General features: G+C 38.4%; 3 protein-coding genes across 3 annotated transcripts in view; 2 read left to right on the top strand and 1 right to left on the bottom strand.

Moving 5' to 3' along the window:
• Positions 1-3,735, top strand: part of ckmt2a (creatine kinase, mitochondrial 2a (sarcomeric)) — a 9,486-nt gene extending 5,751 nt beyond the window's left edge. The window contains exons 6-10 of the mRNA XM_007571979.2: positions 1,086-1,171; positions 1,348-1,471; positions 1,973-2,107; positions 3,248-3,373; positions 3,451-3,735. Coding sequence (XP_007572041.1) covers positions 1,086-1,171; positions 1,348-1,471; positions 1,973-2,107; positions 3,248-3,373; positions 3,451-3,567 — 588 coding nt within the window. The 3' untranslated portion in view covers positions 3,568-3,735. The remainder of the gene's footprint in view (positions 1-1,085; positions 1,172-1,347; positions 1,472-1,972; positions 2,108-3,247; positions 3,374-3,450) is intronic.
• A 276-nt stretch (positions 3,736-4,011) lies between these two features.
• LOC103151761 (ubiquitin-conjugating enzyme E2 L3-like) lies at positions 4,012-11,224 on the bottom strand. The gene is made up of 4 exons (XM_007571978.2): positions 11,108-11,224; positions 8,675-8,770; positions 5,501-5,687; positions 4,012-4,876 (listed from the first exon to the last, which is right to left on the bottom strand). Exons 1-4 carry the CDS (start codon positions 11,132-11,134, stop codon positions 4,722-4,724), a joined length of 465 nt encoding a protein of 154 aa, XP_007572040.1. The 5' UTR covers positions 11,135-11,224; the 3' UTR covers positions 4,012-4,721.
• A 1,262-nt stretch (positions 11,225-12,486) lies between these two features.
• zfyve16 (zinc finger, FYVE domain containing 16) overlaps positions 12,487-26,433 on the top strand; it is a 29,726-nt gene continuing 15,779 nt past the window's right edge. The window contains exons 1-4 of the mRNA XM_007571977.2: positions 12,487-12,858; positions 15,937-16,044; positions 17,660-19,617; positions 21,641-21,737. Of these exons, the coding sequence (XP_007572039.1) occupies positions 15,975-16,044; positions 17,660-19,617; positions 21,641-21,737 (2,125 nt within the window). The 5' untranslated portion in view covers positions 12,487-12,858; positions 15,937-15,974. The remainder of the gene's footprint in view (positions 12,859-15,936; positions 16,045-17,659; positions 19,618-21,640; positions 21,738-26,433) is intronic.

Raw genomic sequence — 26,433 nt, 5'->3', positions numbered from 1 at the left:
CAAGTACCCGGCACGTCGAATTACACGCCCACTCAGCCACCATAGAAGGGAATCTTGCCTAATGTACAGATTTTGAATAATTCTTTGGTATTTTTTTTATTTGAGGCAGAGCCAGCAGCCAAGCTAACCTAATACTGGTAATTTAAGTTACAGAATTGTATGACATACCTGTCACGTCTCCTGTTTTGGCCAGGAAACTACAGTTTTTATCCCTCTTTCTCGTTATGCTCCTGTATTAGTATTTTCCCGTAAATGTCCAGTGTTACATGAAGTTTGATATACTGATATAGAATCTGGAACTTTACAGAAGTGTTTTTAATTTAATGTTCTATTTGTTAAAGCTTTTTCTTTCTCTCTTGTCATTCATCATTTAAACAGAATCTCTGGACCGTTTCAATTGAAAAATTGGTTTTTGAATCGAAAACTGTTTCTGAATTGAATGGTGACCCTAACAATCAAAATAGAATTGAACTGCTGGACACTGAAAGATTCACATTTCTAGAATGTGCTGTGAAAAAGTACATTCTAGAGAGCTCATCATGTTCAACTTATGAACTCATTCAGTAAAGAGAAAGAGTTGTCTCTGAAATCAAGATTTAAATGTGATTAAACTGTTTTCTTTAGAAAGCTGAGCTCAGATTCATGAGTCAAACTTCAGCATATATAACAGATCATAGAAAAAGAACGTCTCTGATCTCGAAAAGCAACACATTGTGTACAAAAAAAAATCAAAAATAGTAGAAAACAAAGTCATCGTTTGTTATTAATGGTTTGTGAAGTTTATCTCTGAATGTTGCAGTTTTATTGCAATTATTTTATCACTTAAACCTAACAGGGTCAAGTTGGTTTGGATAGCGTCTTTTCCTTTAATGAATACAATAAATAAAAAAAAAAAGTGTTTGTATTTACACAGGTCATCTTTGTCACATATTGAAATTTCTTTCAACATTCAAAAAAGTGAAAGTAAAAGAAATCTGACTGTTTTACAGCACTATACCTGCACATTCCTCCCTCTGCCAGCTAAATGAATAAATAGAAGTTGTTCTTTAACATCCTGCTGCCTCTCTCTACCTTTTTATCTGTAGGACCACTTCCTGTTCGACAAGCCCGTCTCCCCTCTGTTGACGTGCGCCTTCATGGCCAGAGACTGGCCAGACGCCAGGGGGATCTGGTACGGTCCACACAGCTGGATGCTTGAGTTCACTGTCTGTCGCCAATTTAGTACGATTTCTTGTGCTAATCGTTGGGCGAACTGTAGTTTTTCTGCTCTCACCTGGTGAACAGGGTACTTCACAAAGGGGTGTCTTAAGTGTCTCTTACCAAATCATTGTGGTTTCTTGTCTTCAGGCACAATAATGAGAAGACCTTCCTGATCTGGGTCAACGAGGAAGACCACACCAGAGTCATCTCCATGGAGAAGGGCGGCAACATGAAGAGAGTGTTCGAGAGATTCTGCAACGGCCTCAAACAGGCATGATGGAGCCACAACGCAAAAACAATAAACCTTTTTTGTCTAGCTTCGACTGCCAGTGCCTTAGTACGCTTGAAATCAGACAAAACTAACTTAAAAGTAACTTCAGAAAGATATATGATTTTGTTTGAAGTTAATAATTCTTTAACATTGATGTAAAAATAAAAAACACTAACTCCATTGGCAGATGTTTTTCACTTATAACATGGGGAAAATGTCTTGATATAGGTATCAATATCAGTATTAAGGAATTATTGACTTAATACAAGTTATTAAAAGTTTCTGAAAAGTTACTTGTTTTGTCCTGCTTCAAGTATACTAATATATTTGCACTAGAAAGTAGACCAAAATGATTTGGTAAGATTTTGTGAAGTCTCAGTGCACAAGAGTAAATCATTTTAAGGTGGTAGTTTTTCTCACTTGGGTCTTTGTAGAACTGTTTCTCATGTTAATAGTATTTTTTTAAGTATCACATTCATATATTTTCTTTCTATGGATCAGGTTGAGCATCTGATCCAGGAGAGAGGCTGGGAGTTCATGTGGAACGAGCGTCTGGGATACATCCTCACATGCCCGTCCAACCTGGGCACAGGCCTGAGGGCCGGGGTTCATGTCCGCCTGCCAAACCTCAGCAAGGTGACGTGGCCAACCCAACACCAGCATGCTCTGTTAACGGCCTTCATTATTTCACTTCTCTGGGGGATTCGGCGACATCGGTTAAACCTAACGAGTCGGTGTTTGTCAATCAGGTTTATCTTTTTTTTTTTTTATCTGCGTTCATTCCTGCTCTTCAGGATGGCAGAGTGCCAGGCAAACAATACATGGTTTACAAGATCCTCCTGAGACAACGGCTCATTGAACCAGCTTTGCTTGCCAGTCTTTTGGGTCGTGTCTCTGCCATGTTTGTTCTTCTCTACAAAACAGCTGAAGATCACTCTGACTCAGACAGTTGATTGCCAATTTTTCACAAGAAAAAAAATGTTAAAACAAGCTGATGTGACAGCTAACCACCTGCAGGTGGCAGCATTTTACTTCTACTACACTGCTTGCCTCAGTATTACCCGTTAACTTCTATGTCTGTGATCGATAAAAAGTCACATTTGCCGCAATAAGCGCAAGTTTCGCACAATTCTTTACAAATATGTCTAAAGTGGCATCACAAACAAACAAAAAAAAAACCCAGAAAGAAAATCAATCGTAATTTAATGAAGGGACTGTTTAAAGTGTTTTGCAGGTTTTCTCTGTATTCATCTCTATCTTCGTTCTTTCTCAGCTACCATGATGCTCCCAACTACATGAGGTAGTGTTCAGAGTGATGATGTGCAACAGTTTTCTCTCTGCACATGTCTGAAAAATATTGGGATAAACTGTTCAGAAACAGCGGAGCAAGAAGTGGCTATGCATTAAATAGGACGCATGGGGGCGCTGCGCCAGAGGGGGCGCCAAAGCGGTAGGGAAAAAATGTTTCTAGTTGAAATTTTCTGTATTTAACATCGATTTATTCATTCCTGATTAGAAAGGAGATGCAATTTTCCTCTCCTTCACAAAGCAACAAAATAGATCCACAAAGAAAAAAACAAACAACCCCCCCCACTGTGTTATATTTTAGTCATTTAGCAGCCAACATAGAATGTTTAACTTTGCAGTATTTTTTTTTTTTTAAAAAACTGCCTAAAATGTCCCTTTATGTTAAGAAAACAAAACATACTAACTGCATTCATTTATGTAGTTTTATTTTTAAACAAGTCGTGACTTGTGTCTCCATTTGCCCTGCAGGACCCACGTTTCTCCAAAATCCTGGACAACCTGCGGCTGCAGAAGCGAGGCACGGGCGGGGTCGACACGGCGGCCACTGGAGACACCTTCGACATTTCCAACCTGGACCGTCTGGGCAAATCCGAGGTGAGCCTTCCTTCCGGTTCCTGTGGTCTACATGCGTTATTGCCGGTGAAGTGACATTTTGGGTTGTTGCAATTTAGGTGGAGCTGGTTCAGCTGGTGGTCAACGGGGTCAACTACCTGATCGAGTGCGAGAAGAAGCTGGAAAAGGGCCAGGACATCCAGGTGCCCGCTCCGCTGGTTATGTTCAAGAAGTGAGAGCCGAACATGTGAAGGAGAACCTTGGCTCTACCACTAGAGGCTGATGTCTCAAAGATTATACATCTTCAGGGTAAAAAAAAAAACAAGATCTTCGACATGACCTGCAGAAAAGTCTACCTCAAGTTAAGGATTACCCTGACTTTAATAAAAAAAAATTAAAAACAACTTGACTAGTTTCACTTTCTATTACATCAGATGTTTGGATCCCTTTAGTTTTAATGTCATCACTTTCCTAAAACAAAAACAAAAAAAACAAAAAACAAAAAGAGGCCTATGTCGTTTTATGCCAAAAGCAATTTTGACAAAAAAGGAAAAAAGAGACACTTTGGGCAAAAAAAACAAAAAAAAAAAACAAACTTATTCTATTATTTTAGGAAGGTGATGATATATCAATAACTCTCCATCTCTTCAGCCAGACATGAATGCAAGACAACTCCATGCTGTAGTTTTACCACTTCTCCAGAGGAGGCCAAAAGAGGTGGAAATATTTTATTTCGAAGGAATAATTTCCCTTAAAATACAAAATAATGATTTAAATGACACCTGAATGCTGCATGGTCATTATCTTCGTTTTACATTTGGGCTTTATCGGCAACAAGTTCTGATTTTATTCCAACTGTGTGGTGGATGATGAGAAAGAAAGAGGAAATAAAACAACAACACGGCTTTAGATGCTGTTAAATTTGGAAAGGAAGCCTAAAAAGATGGAAATAAGAACTGTGTCATCTGAGATAACATTCAACATTTAAGCACTAAGAAAAGCACTTTTTTTATTATTATTATTAATTTAACCTTCAAGATGCCACCTCAGACAATTTATTGTTTTTTTCTAAAAAGAAATCGATAGAAAGAAGTCAAAAACAACCAAAAGATGACACCTAGAGGCCAGAAGCTGCCTACTCACCAAAAAGTCCTGCTTTGATTTTTTTTCTTTTTTGTTTTTGGCAAAGTAAAACAGAAACACAAGCCTCTATTAAAGATTGGTTGGAGAGTGCTAAACATTGCAGGTACACAAGAATGTGGGGTGGGGTGGGGGGGCATCTTTGTGAAACGCAGGGGGAAGAGGGAGGGGCTAAGAACAGAGAGTCAGGCCGGGGTCTTCGATCAGAAAACAGAAAGGAGGCTAACAGGTGCAGGTCGTCGTCGTGTCATCAGTCCACAGGTCGCTTTTCACTGTGTTTCTTTGTGAACTCCTCGGCGTTCTTCATGAATTTTGCGCGGTCCTTAGTGTACTCCTCAGCCAGGTCGGCCCTCAGCGGGTGCTCCGGCTGGGGGGAGTTCACCAGAGCGATCAGACACTGAATCACTGAAAGGCAGCAACAACAAAACGAAAACGTTAATAAAAGTAATAATGATAAAGCTCCACCGTCAGCAGCAGAGGAGTTCTGAAAGTACGGAGCCCCATAGAGGACATGGGGAAATCTTTTTCTTCTGGTAAAGTTAGCAAATACACCCTGGTTTACTTTGTAAACAGCGATAAATGTCAATTTGAAAGACACTCACTGAAAACGTCGATCTATCCACTGTGTGTTGGTGTTTGTGTAAGGCTGAGATGGGACTCAAGTCAGACTACCAATACAAAAAAAGACCCAACCAAAACTCTCCGATGAATATTACCCATGAACAGAGAGTTTCTGTTTGTGTCTCAGAGGGAATGGAGAGCGACAAAGAGCAGGTTTCAGTCGGTTTTGCTTTTGCATTTTGCACATAAGTTTGTGGTGCTTTTGTAAAAACAAGAAACAAATATATAAAGCTTCACATGTCACTAACAAGACACTTGGAAAACCTTACAAAAGCCTTACATTACAACACAAACAGCTCCAGTAGTCAAGAACTGACTAGTATGTTAATGCGAGGAAACGCAAGGGAAAAATCAGTCCCCTGTGTCCCTTAAGGGCCTCTGCATGAAAAACCCACTTCCTCTTCTTACCTTGGCATGTTTTTGTGGCCGGCTTCCAGTTCTCCACGCTGATGATGGGCAGACACACCTGACCCTTCTCATCGATGTTAGGATGGTATATCTTTGTCTTGAAGGTGATCTTGGGGGGTTTGAAGGGATACTCTGCAGGGAAGATGATCTCAATCCGAAAGGCTCCTTTGTCATACGGAGGAGAGTCCTGGATTGGGGAGAAAAAAAAAGGATTTGCAGATTTTAAGGAGAACTTTCCTAAAACAAAAACAAAAAAAATTCCCCACTAATTGAAAAAGGACAAACATTTATTACAGTTTTCTTCCAGGAGCTTAAAGAGAAAATTGTTTTTCAGTCATTTTGGTTTCCACACCAGTAAAATTTGTTGTTTCACACATGCAACTTGTGGCACAGTGTTAAAACATGAATAAATCACATTTTTTGAAAACCAAGTTGTTTTTCACCAGGCAACTAACAAATACTTTAGCTATTGATTAAATCAATCGATTAATCTCACGATTTATCAGATTTTTCTTCCAAGTCATTTTTGCATCTAAAAAAATTACTTCTAACATCAATATGTGAAAAGCTCAACCCTTTCTGCTTGACTTAACATAATTATAGTAAAGACCTAATTTGTAAACCATTTTGAAAACATGAAGTTGATCTCCAAATGCAACACCTCATGCTTATTGATCTGAACAACGCACAGAAATACAAGAACAAATTCACAGGCAGCCATCAGTATGGAAAAGGTTGCAAAGCCTTTCTATAAGGCTTTAAAAAACAAATGAACAAACCTGGAACAGTGGTGGCTTTTCCTGGGAGTGACCGACCTACCAGAAATACCTGAACTATAGCCACAGCACTGCAGGTGCCACTTGGCTCAGTTAAGGTCACAGTTTTGCGACAAGAAAGAGACTGAACATCGATGAAACCACACTGACCAGAAAGAACATAAATGTCATGATTTGGTGTTGGTGGTGAGGAAGATGCTTGTAAGCCCAGGTAAAGATAATGGCAGTAGTTTAATGCAGACAACTCAGGAACACAGGAATCTGGCAGAAAACATGATGAACAATAGACGCAACATTGACGTGGACCCAACGAAGGACAGAGACAACAGGTGGGGTTAAATACACAAGGAGGGTAATCAGGGAACTAGACACAGCTGGGAGCAATCAACAGGGAAGATGGGACTCACAGGGAAACGGGACTAAACACAGAAAACCTCAAAATAACTACACAGAAAAACACGGATCACAACAATAAAGGCCCAACTCAGAATAAACCAAAAAACATTGCAATGATCCCACTGACTCAGAAAACTCAGAATGCAGAATTAGTGTTGATGCTTCATTATGTGAGCATCAACACTCAACAGGAAGTAGTGGCAACACATTTTATAGCCGACATGATTTTTATGAAGTAAAGCAAACAGAACTGGGCTACAAGCCACTCCCAGACCACTTGTCACGCTCTGGAAACCTGCAGTTTGTTTCACTTTGCCTTCAGGTCCCAACCAAACTGTGAATGTTCTCTGCTCTGGATGGGGCAAAACAAATTTAAATAATTATGAATAAAGAGATATAATTCGGTATAGCCTCTAAACAACTAACAATAATCGAGTTAAAGAAAGTTTTCTAATATATTGAGGCTTGGGGATCTAAACGTTGGGGAGTGGAGAGGATGTTCAAACAGCAAATATAATCATCCCAACCATACCACCAGCAAAAATCATCTGTTTAGAGATTATTCTCATAATATATGCAAAATCTCTTCATAATATTATATTCTTCAAAAGGAAAAAAAACAATAGTTGTCTTTTTTATTTCTGCTTAGAAACGCTGCACTAAACAAACAACAAATATCTCAACTTCTAAGAAAGTGTAATTGATACTTCACAGATAACGTCTATCAGCTAACTCGTCTGCTTTCTCATTTCCTCTAAAGGCCATGATGGTGAGTTAGATTAAAAAAGTTAAACCAGGACAGCATAAATGTGAAGGTTTATTAAATAGTCTTTGTGTGTTATTTATATGCAATATTTTGTAACTGCTTTGTTTAATGCAGCTCTTGAAATGGGTTAAACAACGCTTAAAGAAATAAATAATATGTGAAACGGAATCAGCTGGAATAACTCAGAAGTAACAGGTGCAGTGACTGTTGCACTAATGTGTAACTTGAGCTCATGAGCAGCAGCAGCAGCAGCAGCAGCAGCATTCCTCTGGAGGATGAGTAAGAAGACAAGCCTGTCATGTGACTGTTGTAACAGTTCTAATGAGACTGATAGAACCGTCTCGTTTGTTCTTCCTGTAATAACCCGAATGTTATCTCTGTCTAACATACTGGCTGTATTATTGTTGAAGGAACCCGGAGAACAGCAACATGGAGGGGCAGCAGAGCAACAAGGTGACAGAATCAGGCAGAGAGTTAGAGTACACAGAGGACAGAGGACTGGATCTGACAAGGAAAAAGCTGGAGTTCAAGTTAGTCTGGCAAATAGCTAATTAACAAAGATGATCTTTGGAAAATAAGCCGATAGTAAAAATGATTAATCAATTACTGAAATAATCATCACCTGGATTAATCGTTAACTAGAGTATACAGACTAAAAAAAAGCCATTTGTTGAAAGAACATATTCAGAGGAAGCCAAAATTTTACAAAAAAATAAACAGTTTGCAATTATGATTAAAAAAAGAACTTTGTAAATATGTTCAACTGAGAAACCTTTCAAGTGGCAAAGTTTTAGCTTCATTTGGTTCAAATTCTGTAAAAAATAAAAATCTCCTATTAAGCAACTTTAGTATCAATTTATCAATCAATAATCTGATATATAATCAGCGGATCAGTCAGATGCTGTTGATCCCGAGTCAAATGGAAAAGGCTTTTCACATGTTGATGTTAGGACTGTTTCAGCTGCAGATTCATCCTGTGTTACAAATGATCAGGTGTTCCTAAACGAATGTCGTTATTGCACTTTAGAAAATAAATTGTTTATCTTATTTAAAAATATATTATATTTTAAACACCTAAATGAGAAATCTACAAAAAGTGCCAGTTTGCTTTTATCCAATTGTTACAAAAATCAGATAACTAAAATAATTGTTAGTAGTCCTATATGTCACTACTTGTTATTGGGGGGCAGTGTGTGTGTGTGTGTGTGTGTGTGTGTGTGTACAGTCAGTACTCACAGGCACAATGAGTCCCTGCCAGCACAAAATATTCGCGTCATCCACCGAAATGTTCCGGAAATGCTTCATTCCAGATTTGCGGATGTCATCCAGCTCCTGCAGCGAAACACACACATCTCAGACAGAGCAGAGGTTTGGCACGGATGTTTACACAAAATACATAGGATCCAAAAAGGGGGAATCATGTGTAATAATTAACTTGAATTATTAATATTAGTCAGATTATAAACATTGTAAATCTTTTCGTAATTATTTGTCACCAAATATGAAGATGCCCCACTTTTATTTATAACTGAATTGGATATTAGTTTGAGGATTTTATATTACATTCCACTTCTGAATATTACTTGAGCCAGATTGATCAGATTTATGGCCTCTGATCAAATCAAAAATAATTCTAATCAACTTCCAGCTGGTAAATGACATTGATTGGGAGTTAAGTGTACAGTAAAGAAAACTATTTGAAAAATCAGCCACCGCCTTCCTCTTAGCCCCTTTCCCAACTCTGCATTGGGATTCTGTGGGATCCCAATGCATATTGTGCCTCTAATTTAAATATCTGGTCTTTAAATTTGATCCCAAAAGAGAAGAAAAGATAACTTGTTGGTATGAAATGTCTCACAGACAGATGGTGGAAAAGCTCTGAGTTTTGGTTCGTCTTCATTTGAACCTTTTAATCAGCTCCTGACAGAACATCACCATTAGATCATCAACCCTGTACGTAGCAGCCTGAAGTACAGATCATCTCTATATGAGGGTCATAAAATGATTAAATACTACTACTAAATAAGAATATATTTGCTTCACAGATCAGAAGTAAATACATAAACTAAAAAAACACTTTTTTTCCATTTGGAAACAAGTATTGTAAGCAGAAAATATAGACATGAATACATATTTTGGATAAATAAACATTGTACAACAAGTTTTAATTTTTTTTTATGTATTCAAGGTAAAGTTATCTACATATATTTGAAAAAAAATAAAAGTTTAAAAATGAACTTTAGTCACGCTGTACATTCTTATTTTATTTTTTTATACCATCTATAAATCCCGTGCTCCCTTCATGATCGACATTTGCCCGGTGTGTTATATTGCTGCTTATTGAGCATGTCCCACTTTGCTGTTTTTATTTAATTTTTTTTTTTTTATCAGAACAAGAGAACTGGATTGTTTGGGGAGTTTAGGGAGTAGAGATGATGAAGAGGATGTTTGGACGTCGGGGGGAATTCCTGAAAGCCAGAGCGACACACTCTGTGCTACAAATCAAAACCAAATGAGTCCCAAAGAAACTGAAAGTATGAGACACAGGCCTCCTGTCAGACAGGTTCATGAAAACAGATACCCAGGTTTATCCTAAATGAACGCATCAATAATCGAAGACTAAAGACCCTTATGGGAACAATTTGCATACACTCATATCAGTGTATGCTGTTTAAAAATAATTAAATAAAAAAATTCAGGATCATTTAATTTATCTGGTGGGTCACTAACTTCACAGCTTACTATCCAAAAGTAATATATTTTTGCAGTTCCACGTAGCATTTCAATGTGTTTAATGAAATATTGTTTTTGAATCATTTTTGCTCACTAGGTTATGCTCTTTGATCGCCTCCTACCTGGTGACTCAGTTTCACTTTTGAGTTGAGCGTGGCAATGTATGAACAAAGCATTTTCAGCTTCACTCTTATGGAGATTTAACAATAATTTTACATTTTGTTTAAAAAAATGCAGAAAAAGCATATCAAATCAATGCTCTCTCTCTCAAATCCTTACGAATCCATCAGATCTCTCTACATTTAGATTTCCAATTTTTCATGCAATCATGTTAATAGACGATATTTAATCATAAAATATATATTTTTCACGTTAGTTTAATATATGATCGAAATTTTTCTTAGCTGTATAATCAAATCACCAATTACTTATCTTCTACTGATGGATGGATTACACAGCTAACGATGTAGCTTTTATTTCCTCAACGCGGTCCAACTAGAAAGATCCTTTCCTGTGTATGGATTATTGCCAGATCATAGCTGCTATTGATTATCAGTCGCTTGGAGGTTCTGATGAGATCTGACGTCACGCCCCAGCCCCACGGTCTCCATGTTTTCTCCCCGGCTGTGAGCGTCGTTACACGGTGACAGCGGCTCCAACAGCCCGCTAGCTTGACTCGGCTCACGCTAAGCGCATCGACATGTTCTCTGACAGCTCCCCGAGAGTGCTGAATCACACCCGTCAGCCTTTTTCGCTCTTCTCTCCGTTCAATCCCCGTTCGTCGGACGTCATTCTCCTTTCATTTTGTCGGCGACAAACACTCGGCCGCTTTCTTATCTCCACCGACTCTGTAGCTCCCCGCGCGAAGCCACGTCGAGTGTTTTAAACTCTCTACAAGTAAAATAAAACAGATTAGTTTGGTATTTCTCGCTTTACCTTGCCTAGTCTCCTGGTTGAAGTCATTGTGTTGCCGAGTTCGTCTTCTTCCTGTTTCTTTCCGTGACTCTGTCCTCGACTTCTTTTGACTTTAGTTTGAAGCGGCAGAGAAGGCGGAGTCTCGATGTTGTACCTCCCCCTATCGGCGCGGAGGACTCAGAAAGGCTGCTTAAACAAAGAGAGACAGCCTGCTTAAACAAAACACGAAAAGAACGAAACATGAAAATAGTGCTGTGGAAATAGAAACTTAACAAAAAACAGAAAATAAATCGAAAATATATAAAATATAAGTATTTTTCATGCAATATTCCGTGAAACACACCAGGTTGTTCAATGCTTTTAAATGTGTTTTTAGACATCAGACAGACAGATAGACAAATAGATACTAAAATTTCTGACAAAGAGAAATAAAATGTTGACAGTTCATTTGAAGAAATAGGATTTATCTTTATTAACAATGTATTCAATAGAGCAGCAGTAATTATATGATCCAAGAACTTCTCTTACTTTTGCTCTCAGTCTGGCCTCTTTGTGTGAGTAATAAGACTTAGAGATCTTTCAGAAGTAAGACATGCATCTGTAAATTCATTTTTCTCAACAGTTGTCCCATTTTCTACAAGACTGTTTTAAGTAGGGAATACGATCAGTTGCCTGTGACATGGAATTTGAACCAGGTAATGATCTCTTTTTAATTTTACTGACACTGTCTAGAACAGAAAGTTGGTATTCCTTAAAAAGGGCAAAAAACTTCAACTTGTCTTTATGTAAATGTGAAAACAACAAAGCTTAATTAAGAACATTTCTTTTCTGATTTGTCTTATTTTGAAACATTAACTGTGCCCAAATTTGCAGTTGTAGCTCTCTATTGGTCCCCATATTTTTGTGATGGTGTTTTGTTGCTCACAAATTACACAAGCTGCATAAATCACAAAACAAGTATATAAATATCATTGTTGTTCCCCAACAATTCATGACCCTGAATAACAAAAACACACCATAAGGCACAAAAAGGTTCAAATCTTGAGTTTCAAACTTTTATTTATAGTGGACCAAGTGCATCACTCTTATCGCTTATCTGAAGATAAATGAACAAAATCGCCACCTGATGCTCCAAAACTGTTATTTCATTAAACAATAAAAATCACGGATATCAAAAGGTTTAACATTTGGTGTTCCTTAAATCCATAGAATAAAATATATATTGACAATGACATGCTATCTTATCTATTCCTTATATTAATAAGCCTATTAATATGGGGGGATTAATGGGACATGGCTGAATTACTGGTGCACGTACAGCCTGAGGGATATTTTTTGCTTTATATCACCATGGAAACTCATTCTGGAATCCCAACCTGCTTTGGAGCAGCTTCTTTTCTGTTTCTCAATTTGGAGGGGGGTTTTCTCCACGTTTTTTTCTTTTACTTTTGACATATTATCAGTGTCATTAAACCGGTCAAACGCAGTCTGTATCAACCCCGAGTGTTTATTCGCAGTTCGTTCTCAGGTGAACCTTTCCGACTGAGCTGCTCTTTCCCCGAAGCCGAGTGGATCTTGTGACCTCAGAGCCGACACTCCGTTCAAGATGGCCGTCTTGAGTGAAGAATTTACACCTCTTCTGTGAAACTAATCCAACAGTTAGCTATCTTGGCAAGTTTAGTTCCGTGTTTAGAAAATGGCACATCGACAGTGTCCTTGCTTGCTCCCGTTTTAAACCGGAACTGCTGAGGTCATGGAGTAAACCCGTCCAGGTAAGAAAAATCACCAACAAACCAGGTTAACCCACTGGGAGTTAGCAGCGTTAGCATGCTAGCAATTCCTTTCACCATAAGCAAGCTAACTTTAGCTACACCTGCATAAAGTACGGTAATTTCGGTAACAGTTGGTAGATTATTGCTGGGTTTGTTTAGGGCAAGTAGTTAGTAGAAGACTGCGTAAAAGTAGGCGTTTAATAGTAATGTGAAGTGTGTCAGGTAGATGCTAAAGTTGTCTACTGCTTCTACATTTGACAGTTTTGTTAGCATGCTGGGTGTGTTTTTTAAAGGGAACCCCGAAGTTTGGTTAGAAGCAAACAAACAAGCGGACTTTTTAGATTTTAAAAGCCTTAAAAACCGAGAAACGGCAACACCAGTTAAATTTGGCCGTCATGGATGTTGAGACGAGTTTGGTGACCCCGTGATATTCTGCGCTGTGGCTCGCCTTTTAAACCTTTAACGTCTGTATTCTATGGCAACTTCATACATCAGCAACCACAAACAAGAAAACGAAAACCGGAGAAATTCGACAGGATAACATTTTGGAAAACACAACAAGAAACGCGTCTTAGACAGTTTATGTATTTCATTTTATGACGGCAACATTGATTTGATCAATTTTGAATTTTTAGTTTATTTAACTTTAATTTTTAAGTAGACTCACCTTGTTCGACTTTCCTTTCTATCACCCTCTTCCTTCCAAACAGATTAAAAAAACTGATTGATATAACAAAAACAGAGTAATTTCAATATAAAAATAAAGCTTACAAGAACAGAGTCATAAGTCAAACAATCTTTTTGAAGTACACATAGTATTATAAATACATATCACCCAAAGGTAGACCTTGAAAAATGTGATTTGACTAACAATAAAGTGTGTAGAGAAAATAAACCTTATATTTTATACTGGTATGCACACATAAGTTCCTCTTAAGTCAGGTCAACTGTCTTCCAGGGCTTGATCACTCTTAGAGTATATGCCCATCATCTGACTTGTGTCCACCTCTGTAGCACTATGCAGCTGCTGAGTTTTCCAAGAACTGAAGCATGTAGCGTGTCTTGGAGGTCCAAACAAAGTCAGAGACGTATACAGAGTGAGCAGAAGCGGAGACAGGACAGTCTGTTGTTCACCACATCACACAGGCTGACATTCAGCTGCACACACAGGCCTGCTGACAGAGAATCAGCAACCCAGAAGCTCAGAAAACCCATCTGCATTATAATAAACATGAAATAAGAAAAAACTACATTTTAGAAAAAAACAATAATTAAAAAAAACAATCATTTTACAAAATACGAAATCATAAACATAGCAAGAAGTCTGAGAAATGTGTTTTCAAACCTTGTTTTCTGTTACCTGATTCAAATTAATAATTTTTTTTAAAGATTAAAATAATCAACATTGAGTAAAATGAGATGACTGTTTACCCGTATATATTGACCCAAATAATAATAAAATTTACTTCCTTTTTCTGTTAAATATTAACCTTCCTTAGTAACTAGTGACTGAGTGACCCAGGAGGGAACAGAAACACAGGTGGAATAATTAGGTGTTGCTATGGTTTTATTGGTGTTATGTTTTGTAGCTGTCATAACAAATCTAAAAAAAAAGTTGTTTAATTTGAAATCTAAATTCTAACCTTATTTCCAATAAAAGCACATAACTTTAATCAAACCACTTGAACACTGTTTTTTAATGTATTGTTTTGTATCAACTTCCTCTTAACTTCCATCAGGTTGTGATTTGTCAGATTGCAGCTGCCAAGCTTTGCTATTTTTAGAACATATTTTAGGTGTTTTTGTTTTTCTGACTCATTATTTTTAGCCACACTAAAAATATATCCTCAGAATTCAACTGGTTTGAATCCTTCCTGATATTCTCCTCATTTGTTTTCTGCTTTGTTAATTTATTTTACATTAATATGTGATTCTGCTGTTTAGGTGCCAACAAACTGGAATATGTACAAATAAATCTGAAATGTTGTTTGTGCAAAAACAACAGTTTTATTGGGGGGGAAAAAAGCCTAAAACATTTTAGGAGAGATTGACATTTAGGATGGGAAGACGGGTAAGCAAGTCTGCTCTACTTGTTTAGAAACTTATTGGTTAATTCTGATTTTGTTCTATCATTTTAATTAAAAATGTACAACTCCATGTTAGACATGGAAGCTTACTTTGATTTGGAAACAGGCTGAGCACGAGTATTTATGGCTACTTCTGTGAAATATGTGGAGAAGGAAAAATCATTTAGATCTGGTCACACTGCTATTAGGCCTTTGCATCAACAGCATAAGCCTTTTCCAACCCATCACAACAGCTATGTGAAGATGTAGCTCACGGTTTTGACTGGAAACTTTTACTCTAAAGATACAGGAACCTGTTCAGGAACCAGCCACTATCTGGGGAAGTTTTCCTTTGTTTCCATGGCAGGAACCAGAGACAAATCAGACAAAAGTAGGCAGAAATCTTCCTCTGGAAATGGTTCTGCTAAGGAAGTAGGATTTTATTTGGATGGACTCGTGAACTAAACACGGAAATTCAGTAGTTTTAAATTTGGATGCGATTATGAAGTAAATGAAATTTGTCAGTCCACAGCTACACGCAGGCTTAAATCTACAGCTTTATGTTAATAATTTTGTGTGAATGAAGCTAGCTAGAATCAATACTCAAGACACAAACCAATGTGCTGCATTGTGGGTTTACAATGTCACAAAATGTTGGATTCATTGTTTTAAATATTAGGAACTTTTATGTTCGTAGAAATTTCTGACGGTTAGCTAAATATATGGATTTTTTTTTCCTGCACAATGATAGTCTGGTTCTCATGGAAGTGGGTTTCTGGGCCACAATCTGAAACATCTGCACAGCTTTAGGTGTGACTTATGTCTCATACTTACTGTGTTTGGATGGATTAAAGCTCTCGTCAGTTACAAAAATGTTTTGACTTCATTATATTATATCAAATGGTTTTTGAGGGGTTTTTATCCTTCTACCCATAGAGCACTTATCTAAAATCCAAACAAAAAAGGGCTTCAAACTGTCTTTATTCAGTGATGAAACCTGCTTCTCTAACAGGAACCAGAGCGATCCAGGGCCTTCTGCTGTAGCCCAGAATGGACAGCTTCTTCAAGGCAGCTGTTTGTGATCTGGACAAAGTTCTTGATGACTTCGAGCTCAATTCAGGTCAGACCACACCTCAGCTAACTAATGCTAACATAACATGACTTTTCAAAATCAATACCATTTTTGGCACTGTAGAAAAAATAAAGGTAAGAAAAAAACATAATCAGTTACAATATGACCTGCTTACATGCAACAAGCTATAGATGTCAGCAAACATCTGAATTAAAAAAAAAACTATACAAGTACCACTTGCTAGAAGGTAAGGTAATTTTATTTATAGAGCATATTGTCAGCAACAAGGCAGTTCAAAGTGCTTTACATAAATTAGAAGGAAATACAAACAAAACATCAAATCAAAGGAAAGACAAAAAGTAAAAGTATAAAACTACATAAAACTTCCCATGTTTAATAAGAATAAGTATTTCATAATTAAAAACTAGTAGGGGTTTCTCTGGATTCCTGTTCTAATAAAACTAAATATTGGTTCTCCATGTTTGATTCTATTAGTAAGTATGAAACTAAATCATTTGGAAATGTTTTGAGGTTTCCTAACATCATAAAAAGGCTGATAAACATCCTCCTATCCTTTCCTGTTTGACTGGGCTGCAGGCAGAACGACAAACTCAAATTTAGATCGACTTTACTACAGCTTACTACTGAATTGAATCTCTCTTCCTTGTTTTAGCATGATATGATATAACAAGTTTAAAAAAATATAAATGAAAACTTCTCTTATAATTGTTCATAGAAACAGAAGCTTGGTATTTTTAGAAACATTTGTTAGATTTTTGTCAGTTTAACTATTAATAGAGTATAAAGAAGAATCAAGTTTACAGGTTGATTCAATAGATCTTATTCTCGCTGTCTAATGGCAAGCCAGAATCAGCATTGTGTTGTTTCAGGATTTCTTGAAACCTGCAGGTTTTTTTTACTTCCTAAAAAAATTAAGTAGAATGGACTTTTGAAATAAACATTTTTCTGTAATTATCCCAGTTGTAATAAATAGTTTTCAATTTAGAACTTGTATTTATGTATAGTTCTTTGAACGGTTTCTGCCCCAAAATTTTTTGTTTTGTTTTTTCCAAAATGTTAATATTTCATGTGGTGGAATAAGTTTTTAAATCAGACAAAAAGAATTGTTTTGTTTAGAGCCACCACCTAGTTTAAAACTGTCCTGCTCCTGTTTATAATAGCCTTATTCAATAAGGGCTTATATTCATCATTAAAAATCATAATATATCAATTGGCTGCTTCTGAATGGCATATATAATGTTATGTATTGGGCTTTACATGAGATTATATTGGTTATATATTTGTATCTACTTGTATCTGCATGCAGGCCCATAGGTTGATAATAAATTGGTCAGTTCTTCTCATACCTACTGTGGTTGATTATTGTTCTCTGTTTTAGTAACATCACTTGATCAAGCCTTTTCTAACATTCAAAACTGCTAAATAAGTAATAAACTGTGTATGATTCCTGCTTATATTGTACTGGCTCAATATTGGTATTGACCAATACTCAAAGCTGCGATATCAGTATCATATCAGAAGCAAACAAAGTTGATTTGGGACAGCCTTATAAATAGATTTGCCATTTATTTTTCAGTAAAGTATTAGACTGTTTAGTATAGAAACGATTACCTGCATAACTTTTCTTCCTTTTGCATTGCAGAGGAACTTGAATGCAAGCCTGTTTTCCTGAAGCCCCCTGTCTACCCGTTCTCCTCACTGGGCCCTCAGGGTTCCTCCTCAGAGGTCTCCAGTGCCCCAACAAGCCTTCCAGACCTCAATTCTCTTCACTATGGATCTTCAAGAAGCTGTTCCGACAGCCCCGGTGGCCACCTCCATGGCGCCGACAGTAGTGAGGTCAGAGGTCAGCCCCTGACCGGCGTCGACCTTCTGTCTTCCGTGGACCGCAGGCCTACGAAAAGCACGGCGCCCCCTTGCCCGGACAGAACTCTGAAGCCAGTGTGTGACCTCGTAAATGACGCGAGCTCGGCCATCTTGGTACGGACCAACAGCCACGATGCATTCAGTGAGCTGGACGCGGCTGAACAGCAGATGGAGGAGGAGAAGGAGGCGCTGCTTGTGGACTTCGACACCCCCGTGGTCGCAGAGGTGGGGGCAGGGCTCAACTTGAACAGTGTTACGGAGGAGCAAGCTTCTGCAGGGACAGATGAGTTGCATCAGCAGAGCGGCGGCTACTCTGCTTCACTCAGTTTGTTGGACATTATTTTCCCCGCAGCAGTGGAGAAAAGCTCAGAGCCCATCGATGAGTCACAGTCGAGAACCGCAGAGTGTGCTGATGAAGATGAGAAGAAGAGCGAAGAAGTCTTCTCCTCAGAGCAACCGGTGGAGAATTCCTTGAGCCTCCATGAAACAGATCCTACAGAATCCAATAAACAAACGACTTTATCAAATGAAGAGCCTTCATTGGATAAGATGTTGGAAGAAGGTGTAGCTGAGTCTACCGAAGGGTTGATGCATGAATCAAATGGCGAACCAGTCAGCTTATCATGCTTGCCAATAGCTGTGTCAATGTGTGGCGCTCTGGTGAAGTCAAATACCTCAGAAGACGATTTGGAGGCAGCAGAAGAGCGTCATGACGGGGCAGCAGCGTCTGAGGACGCAGAGACGGAGTCGCCGTTGGCTCTGGAACCGAAAGATGACGCCAGAGACTCCACTAGGGATGACCACTCCTATGATTCAGAGCAGATTCCAGAGCGCAGGCCATCTCCGGAGGGCCAACATGGCTCCCTAGAATCTACCATTCCTGCAGAACTTACCACCTCTGACCATTTGGAGTCCAGTCCAGTCGATCCCCCCGAGTTCGGTTTTGAGTATCTACCCGAGAGCGACCAGGCTGAGCTGCTGGTCACAGATGAAGAGTTGGATGCTTTCCTTCAGGCGCATGCTGAAGCGGAGCAGGGCTCGGGGGCTTCTTTCTGCAGCAGCTCTGGAGATTACACCGAACCAAAGTGTCTCTCAGAGTCAGGCCAAGATCTGGAAGAACAGCAGATCGAGAAAGGACAACAAAGCTGCAGTCAGGATGGACAGGAAGACCTGGAGGAACTGGCCTCTCCAGAAAGTTGCAGAACAACTGCTGCTACACCAGTATTACAAGACTCTTGTAGACCTTGCCAGGAAGACTCCTCTGGAGTCAGCTATTCTTTAACCAGCAACACTTCCCTGTCCCAGCACAGAAGTAGCTCCGATCAGCAACACTCCTATGGAGGTGCGAGACCAAAACAGCCACACAGCCAAACTACCAGACCTCCACCTGCTGGAGAAGAAGGGGTGGAGCTTGATGCCTCTCCAACACCAGAAGACGAAGAGAGCCCAAGCCCTATAGAGGAGCACTCCAGATTCAGGGATTCCAACTCCAGCATCGCCTCTCAGAACCATCAGGATTTCTCCGTGGGGTTTGATGAACTCTCAGAGCCGCCTCCTTACCCCGGGGAGGAACCAGCGGCCGTTGCCAGGTCAACAAGCTGGAAGAGGGACGGCATTGAGGAGCTGGGGAGCAGACAGCCGGAGTGGGTGCCAGACGCTGAAGCTCCCAACTGTATGAAGTGCAAGCAGAGGTTCACTTTCACCAAGAGGCGCCATCACTGTCGAGCCTGTGGGAAGGTAAGCCTGTGACATAGTGGGATGTGTCAATCATCCTTCATACAGTCTTCTTTTTCTCACAAAAAAACAGATTTATTAGTCGTCTTTCATAGGGATGCATGATATATCGGCATCAACATCAGAATCTGCTTTTGTCTGCCATTTTGTACTCAACAGTCTGACAACTAAAACTCGGCTGAGATCATGAACTGACGTCCATTTCCATCTTGTTGTTCTTTATGTTTGCGTTTCTTTAGATGAGGTTGGTTATGTGGTTTTGTTCATGTGACCAAGATAGCATCCCCAGGGCTGGCTCCTAATCCCATTTCCAAACCTCCATAGTGCAAAGAAGGTGCATTTTAGGTTTCATTCACACCAGCCCTGTTTAACCTTTTTTAACCAAATAAGGTTGAACAGAAAGTTTAGTTCATTTTGGGAGATGTGAATGTGTATTTAAACTCTTGTCCGTCAGCAAACCTCGGTCTGGGTTCGGTTGAAGTGAACTGTGATACGGTTCAAATGCATTGTGAATGCCAAGCGGGCTGGGGACTGCTCCAAAAGCAGGAAGCAAACTACAGCTCAGGGCATTCTGGGTAAATACAACCAAAAGAAACATGTGAGTCTAGCTGTAGCAGGAGAAATGGCTCATGGTCTTTTATCAAAAGAAAAGTCCTTCAGCCGCTAAAGTCTGACCCCACTCTGTTTTTGTTTATGTTTTGTGAAGAAGGAAGTTGCGTTCATGTCTTCTTTAGAGGTTTTTGTGTGGGGGTGCTGCGTTCTTGATGCACCGCCCCCACAGCCGAGGAGGTGAACATGTTTTTCAAAACATTTGTTTTCAGAGCTGCCTCTGAATTTTACAGTGTGAAGTTGAACCACAGTAGCTGAAAATATAGCAAATGTTGCCACTTTGGTCCCAGATAGAAATAAGTCCACCAGACTAAAAAGTGTGAAAAAACCCTTAATATTGCTCTGAACTGCAGCGTGCCATTGGTCTTCTAAAAGGCAGTTCATAAACATTATTTCATGTCACCGGCTACCAGAAATTATGATTCCTCATTGCTGATCATTAAATAACATTGATCGGCTGGTTCATGTAGGTAAACACAGAGATTCATCATTCTTCAGCAACAAATTATAAATTAGTCAGATGGGAGGATGGAGTTAAATACCTGGCAACAATGGAAAGAAATCTTGTTAGAGGTTGCAAAAGGCTTAAGACTGGCACAGAGGTTCTTCTTCCAGCCTTAAATATGTCGATGGATCAGCTGATATTCATGTTGGAAGATATACAGTGTCTCAAAAGACTTGCAGCTGTCATGGCAACAAGAGACGGTTCTACAATGTATTGACTTATATGATCTGAATTACACTTTTCAGAATTTTATTTAGTAAAAAAAACAATAAAAGATCAAAAACATTCTTCTCTGAATTTGTCTGTCACAGAAAATAAATAAATAAAATACTCCTAGGCTTCTGGTAAAGTGATAAAATATGAAAAGTATGAATTATGTCTAAATCCTCCTTAATTATGATCAATAACCTTATTAATTAATCAATTTATTTCTGTCCATTTGTTTTTTACATTCCTTCTCTCTCAACAAACCTAATTTTCTGTGAGCTGAATCGTTTGTTTTGTTTTTGTTGTTCTCCGGTGTCTGTGCCCCAGAAATAGTTAAAACGGTAGATTACATCTCGGAGCTAAAAATAGCCCTATGGCAAAGAGCATGAGTCAGCGGTTCTTTTTCCAGCTCCTCTTTAGACCTCCGCTGAGCCTTGCATCCTGGAGCCAGTGGCTAAGTCCTCTAAGGAGCGGCGATTAAAGCAGGACTGGAAGCCGGCGCTCAGGATGCGATTGTTTACAGCTCAGACGACATGATTTGCCGCTGCTACTCCTGCTGCTATTGCTGCTGCTGCTGTTGCTGCTGCGTGGCGCCGCACGAACATGTCAGGATGCTCTCTGAATAGTTTTCATTCCACCTTTCTCTCTCTGTCTCTGCTAGAGTGAATCGGTGTTGCCTTCATTGTGGTTCTCTTTCTGTGGCAGGTGTACTGCGCTGGGTGCTGCAACAGAAAGTGTAAGCTGAAGTACCTCGATAAGGAGGCTCGAGTGTGCGTCCTCTGCTTTGATACCATACACAAAGGTAAGAGGAACGCTTTTCATCTGCCCATGGGCGTTATTGCAGTGACAAAATCAAAGGATAGATGATTCATTGTTCAGTTGTTAACACCCTCCCCTCTCCCCACCGAGATTAGCCTTTAGCACACAGACCGTCAGATCTTCATTGACTATAGCAGCACAAAAATGAAATTCTCAGGATTTGTTTTTAGTGAGAAATGTTTACATTTTAGTGGATCTGGGTGCATAATCAGCCATAAACAGTTCAAAATAGTAGTTGTAGGAATAACAATAGTATTATTATTATTATTATTATAGAAAAAATCTTAACATGGTAATTATAATAACCATAATATTAATAGCATCACAGCTGTTATTTTCATAGTATTATATATAACTGTAACAATATTCTAATCACAATAATACAGTAATAACAATGGTAATAATTATCACAATGTCCTATTAGTATTGTCATAGTAAAAATAATATATATCATTTTATTAACAGTTATATTAATATAGTAAAAATAATAGCATCATTATAATTATAGTCATTATAATATCTGTCTTAATCCCTACACTTATTTATTATAGATATTATAGTACAATTAGTACAATTAATAGTAATAAGTGTAGTAATGTTGTTATAACATAACAATTATTATCTTATAATAATATAACAATCTTATTATAGTAGCAGTAAAAATATTATATATAAAGTCAAAAAATATATAATTCTATTAACAGTTATATAATACTAATAGTGTTATAATGACTGGAGCAACAATAATAGTAATAATAATAGTGATAATTATAGTAATATAAATAACATTATTAAAGTAATTTCTTAATATTGTGAAGTAAATCAGTGGATTAGTTGGTTTGTGTGATACTAGAGGTGTTGGGTGTTCTGGACATATTGGCGCCCTTTCTCCTTTGAGTTGTTCGGCCTGATCAGGTGGAAAAGGAATCGGCCATTTTCCGGTTCTGCTTGGCCGTGGTACTGGTGGTTTCAAGCAAACAGAAAAATACATGGAACAACAAGGATAATGCAATATTTAAAGCATTATTGTAAGCCGGAAGTGAACATATTTTATGAGAGTCAGAACTTGGCAAACGTGTCTTCTGGGTAGTTAACACACCAGAGCAGCAATGCTAAATACCTGTGTACGGTTCTCAGAAAGATTTCTGCTTTGTCCTTCATGTCCATAAAAAGCGCCGTACAACAGGCTGAAACTGAAGTAGTCATGTAATATTCCTAGAATCCCGGCCTCGCTCCGTCACTTTGCTCGTTTCCTTGTCTCGTAGCTTTGTAGTGTTGATGCACATGATTAAACTTTATCTGTGATAGCAGTCGATAATGTTAGCTAGCTTACCACGAGTCAGCTTTTCTGCATATTTTAAAACCTCTGCGTGCTTTAATGAGTGGTACAACTTTATTTTTTAAAATGCACTTTATTTATTGATCTAATCAATTCCTGTATTGTCCCCTATAACTCAACCATTGTATTCTAAGCTATAAAATGAAATTCACAGTAAAGGAGTAGTTGAAGTTAAACTGGATGGATTGCTTCAGCTCTCAGTTCTCACAGCTACTACAGAGAGTAGCTGAAACACGAGTCAGTGAATAAAAATGATGGCTTTCGATGCAAAGCGCTAACTTTATGGAGCAGGAAAACAAAGAATTATGTGTTCACAGCAAACTGGAGTTGTACAAAAGTGTGGATGAAATCAAGTTATCACAATGGAGAGAAAAGAAATAAGCATTAGTGCTTCACAAACTCTTCCACACATCAGCAGGAACAAGATACAAACTTTGTATTGTTAAACACATCACTGTTTTAAAGGACTTTAATGTAGCCCCACATATTTCTCTTTGTGTATGTGTGATGTTTGGATCTTGATCGTTACCATATATAAGTTTTGTATTTTAATCTTAGTTTGTTACCCAATCTAAACCCTTCAGGTTGTTGCAGTGGTTTTTGGGGGGATTTCTATGCCCTGAAATGACTGATTTTTGCAGCACCTTTTTGTAAAAGTAAGGGATTTTTTCTTAGTTTTATTTTTGGCATAACATAGTCTTACAAAAAAAGTTGAAATTTCTTCACATAACCTTCTCAAAAAACTGGATTTTAAAAGCTAATATTTAAAGTGCAAATAACATTTTCAAGAACCGTATTTTGTGAACTATAAGTCGCTCTGGAGAAGGCCTGTCGCGATAAACGATAGGTTTAATTTATCGTGCGATTAATTGATCTATCGACCTCATTTTAATTATCGGCTTTATCGTCTCTTCTTGCCTTTTTTTCTTTCTATTGACAACACTGAATGAAAAAAGGCTCAAAAAAGCTCTCCACTGACCCTCCCTTCCTCATTTCCTTAGTGTAATGTCCAGCGCACACTACCTGAGACCACACATTAGCCGACAGGAATCCTAGGTATAACGGTTCGATCGGGTTCGTCGTGCCATGTGGTGTCCAGCCACATGGACACAAAATAATGGCTACAAGTCCAGCTAACTAATTTTAAAACCAGACATTAATCAATGCTTTACTAGAATCTACCTGTGATGCATTTGGCTAGAGTCTGTGTAAAATCCTGACTGAATGAAAATCATTGTAACCTATTTATGTCACGTTAACGAAGAACAGCTGAAAAGTTACCAGGTTTATCAACTGCGGTAGCAATTTGGCTCCAACTCCTCCCCTTGTCATTTCTATATTCTTTGCACGAAATGTTGAATAAATATTAATGTTGTTTCCACATATTATCTCCAATGTCTGCTGGACTTTAGACAATTAATTGCTCTGCAAAATTTGTTATCGTGACAGGCCTACTCTGGAGTATAAGACACAAATAAAAGTATGCGTCAGGGACAGAAAATAACTCATGTAAGACACAGAACCATCCAGACTATGAAAAAAAGTGACTTATAGTCCAGAAAATACAGTTTCTTCTTAAAATGGCAAATCAAATCATGTCAAAGTGTAAAAGAAGCATAACTTTGGTCACCCAAGTTAACGCAAACTGTTTACACAGTACAGGCAAATCCTGCAGAACAGGAAACCGACACTTTCAAAGGTCTAAAAATCAGCCACTGTCCCCTGGACTGACTGACAGACTCTCCCACCAGGTCACTACTGCAACATTGTCGCTACATTTAGTGGCTTTTCAAACAACAACAAAAAAGTCATTATTGGCCAAAATTGGTTAGGCATTTTAAAGATTTGTGATCTGCCAGAAAATTGCAGTCAGTGCACCCCTAGGTATTAAATATTTCATTTGTAATACAAAGTAATTCAAATGTTTCCTTCTAAATATTGAAGCAATTCTATAAAGAAATGTTTGTATGTGTAAAACTATAATAAAGTCGATGCTTGGCTGAAGTATAAAGGAATCCTTTTGTGTTTCATGCCTGCAGCAGGACAGGAGGGAGGTGATGGATGGAGGAAGGAGAATTAGAGCAGGACTCTGTTTTTGTCCTTCATTTTTATGGGTGTGTGTGTTCTTGTGACTGGTCCTGGACCAGCTTAACGCAGCAGACATGTGATGCTCACACGCTGCCTGAATAAAAAAAAAAATAAAAAAACCCAACAAGGTTGATCCACTTTCACGGCTTGTATTTGCTGCTGTGGTGCAGTGGGTTGTGGTCTCCTCTCCTCCCTTCTTACGTCAACATGTAAAGGCTTGCTGCGCGCACACACGCTCTCACAGCAGCCTGCGGCTAACAGCCTATTAATGCTAACAGCACACTCCTGGAAATCGACTTTTGTGAAAAGCTGTGCTGGCTGTGTCTGAGGTCAGCCTGAGGAATAGGCTGGGGATGATTTGGGCTGATTGAGTTTTAACAGACGAGACGATGAGGAGGTAAGATGTGGATCACTCAGAACTTTGTTCTGCTTTTTTGCTTTAGATATGTGCAAAAGCCTTTTTGGAGTATGTGTGAGGATGGACCCTGTATCACTGATGACTATTAACTAGTGTTATAAATACCCTGCATGTCAAAGTAGAAGTATTTATTTCTTGTGTATTTTCATTTATGTATATATATGTGTGTGTGTATATATATATATGTATGTATGTAAAATAGTCGTATCAGTTGTAAATCACATGCTTCAAAAGCCATTTCCATTTCAAATGTGTGCAAAACCTTGAAGATGCTCCTCTAATGACGAAAAAAAAATCTAAATTTTGTGATTGTGGTGCTTTGGTTATATGCGATAAGTCTTTAGAAAACATGCTTGCGCCATCATCCCCCTTTCACTTCCTGTCATCTTATTCTTCATAGTTTCCGCCAGTAGCTGTTTATCATGCAACTCGTGTAATGCAAAAAAAATTGTTTCCATTGCAGTTTTGCAAATTACACAAATTTCAATAACCAAATCCTTCTAGTGCCAAAACGTTTCATTGAACTATTGAACAGTTGCTATTGTGTGGCTGTTTTTGATTTTCTTATCTCGCCTGTTGTCAATTACACATTATCGATGAAACTTTGAGGCTTAATCAATATTATGTAGCTAAATGCTTTGTCAACGTTTTTCTCCTAGCATAACCAAAAGGCACTGAGAAAACATCTTAGAGTTTTCCTAAAACTATCAGTTTATCATTCATCAGCATCAGGCACACAGTTGGATCAAACACCTGTTTTCCAGATGAATTGTGTCTCTGTAAGAATGTGGTGCGCTCCATGATCTGGCCAAAGTGACAACTTAATGTTTGGGG

The sequence above is a fragment of the Poecilia formosa genome, unplaced genomic scaffold (genome assembly GCF_000485575.1).
Source record: "Poecilia formosa unplaced genomic scaffold, Poecilia_formosa-5.1.2 Scaffold291, whole genome shotgun sequence".
Taxonomy (NCBI): Eukaryota; Metazoa; Chordata; class Actinopteri; order Cyprinodontiformes; family Poeciliidae; genus Poecilia; species Poecilia formosa.
This window is presented reverse-complemented; position numbering and strand designations above follow the sequence as displayed.